The 1,434-nt window shown below is 66.6% G+C and overlaps 2 protein-coding genes across 2 annotated transcripts in view; one reads left to right on the top strand and one right to left on the bottom strand.

Moving 5' to 3' along the window:
- Positions 1-1,434, top strand: part of CHRNE (cholinergic receptor, nicotinic, epsilon (muscle)) — a 5,222-nt gene that overhangs the window by 2,373 nt on the left and 1,415 nt on the right. Inside the window, exons 7-8 of the mRNA XM_010847505.1 lie at positions 2-134; positions 1,407-1,428. Coding sequence (XP_010845807.1) covers positions 2-134; positions 1,407-1,428 — 155 coding nt within the window. The remainder of the gene's footprint in view (position 1; positions 135-1,406; positions 1,429-1,434) is intronic.
- Positions 247-1,396, bottom strand: LOC104993961 (chromosome unknown open reading frame, human C17orf107). The gene is made up of 3 exons (XM_010847392.1): positions 1,159-1,396; positions 847-1,047; positions 247-746 (listed from the first exon to the last, which is right to left on the bottom strand). Exons 1-3 carry the CDS (start codon positions 1,360-1,362, stop codon positions 462-464), a joined length of 690 nt encoding a protein of 229 aa, XP_010845694.1. The 5' UTR covers positions 1,363-1,396; the 3' UTR covers positions 247-461.

Below are 1,434 nucleotides of genomic sequence, written 5' to 3'. Positions count from 1 at the left end.
CCCCCGGCCCTCCCCCCAGCCGGCGGCCAGAAATGCACCGTTTCCATCAACGTCCTGCTCGCCCAGACCGTCTTCTTGTTCCTGATTGCCCAGAAAACCCCAGAGACATCTCTGAGCGTGCCGCTGTTGGGCAGGTGAGGGACGGAGAGGATCCCGGCGGTGACCGCGCGGGGCGTGGCTAGCGTGAAGGGCGGGGCCAGACGAGCACGGGGCGGGGCCAGGGGGGTCTCAGTGGAGAGGGCAGGGCCAATACTTAAGGACTCCCGAGTAGCCTTAACTGTACGGTCCCCACCTGGGCTTTATTTGGACGTGGGGCGGGGCTGGGATCGTGGTGGGTTCTTCGGTCCTCCGTCCTCTGCAGTGCTGCTGGACGCCAACTTGAAGCCTCCGGAGTATCTCTGCTGGGAGTGGGCCGGCTCAGTGCCACCCAGCCGGGACGCCTCTAGCCCCCAACTCTCCCCTCATCTTGAACTCACCGGTTCCCCAGGGGTTCCGAGGTCCAGATGGCGTTGCCACTGTTGCAGGAATGAGGCTGACCCCTGCAGACCTCGTCCACACAGGCATAGCCAGGCCCCCTGGAGCAGGAGCCGGGCGCTCGCGCCTGCTGCAGCCCCCACTTGCAGAGCCCCCTGCCCCGCGGCCTGGGCTACCCGGGCCAGGGCTCCACCCGGATCCCCAGCGTCTGGGCCCGGACCCGGGCCGCCGTCTAGTAGCCGTAGCTCCTGCTGCACCCACAGGGCTGAGATCTGTCGTGGGGATACAGAAGTTGGTGGGGATGCAGAGGTCTCTGCTCCTCGATCCCCTTTCCCGACTCCCTCCTCTGCGCCCCGCTCCCCGGCGCCCCACCTCTAACAAGGTGGCCCCGAAGTTCACTACGCTGGCCGCGGCTTCTCTTAGCACTAGCCCCAGGGTGGGCTTCCGGGCAGGCGGGTTCTCCGGCTCTCGAGGCTCCAGGGACTTCAGTTCTCTGAACCTCTGCTCCAGATATTCATGGGCTGCGGCCGCAACGAGCTCCAGGGAAGACAGAAGGGGGGGCTGGAGGGCCACCTGGAAAGGCACAGGGGCAGCGGGGTCATCGGGACATAGGGCAGAGGTCACCGGGCGGGGGGCGGGGGGCGCTGGAAACCTTCCCAGAGCGTCTCGAGGGTGTAGGCGCACCTCCGTGGAGCTGTGGAAGTGGTAGACCCACAGCAGGGTTTCCAGGGAACTGGGGGTCCCCTTCATGGTTGCCACTGGCCGTGCGAGGGCGGGGAGAAAGATCGGGCCGGGGGGCGGACCGTCTGGCCCTGCCAGGAGCAGCTCCACGCCTGCGGAGAGGTGCGTTTGTGAGGTCAGAGGACCTGTGGCCGCTCTGTGGCTCATGGGCAGCAGGGAGGCTGTGACATCACGAACTCTGGGCTCCTCAGGTACCTCATTTTCGTCATGGTGGTCGCC

This window comes from Bison bison, unplaced genomic scaffold (genome assembly GCF_000754665.1).
Source record: "Bison bison bison isolate TAMUID 2011002044 unplaced genomic scaffold, Bison_UMD1.0 scf7180017864249, whole genome shotgun sequence".
NCBI lineage: Eukaryota > Metazoa > Chordata > Mammalia > Artiodactyla > Bovidae > Bison > Bison bison.
This window is presented reverse-complemented; position numbering and strand designations above follow the sequence as displayed.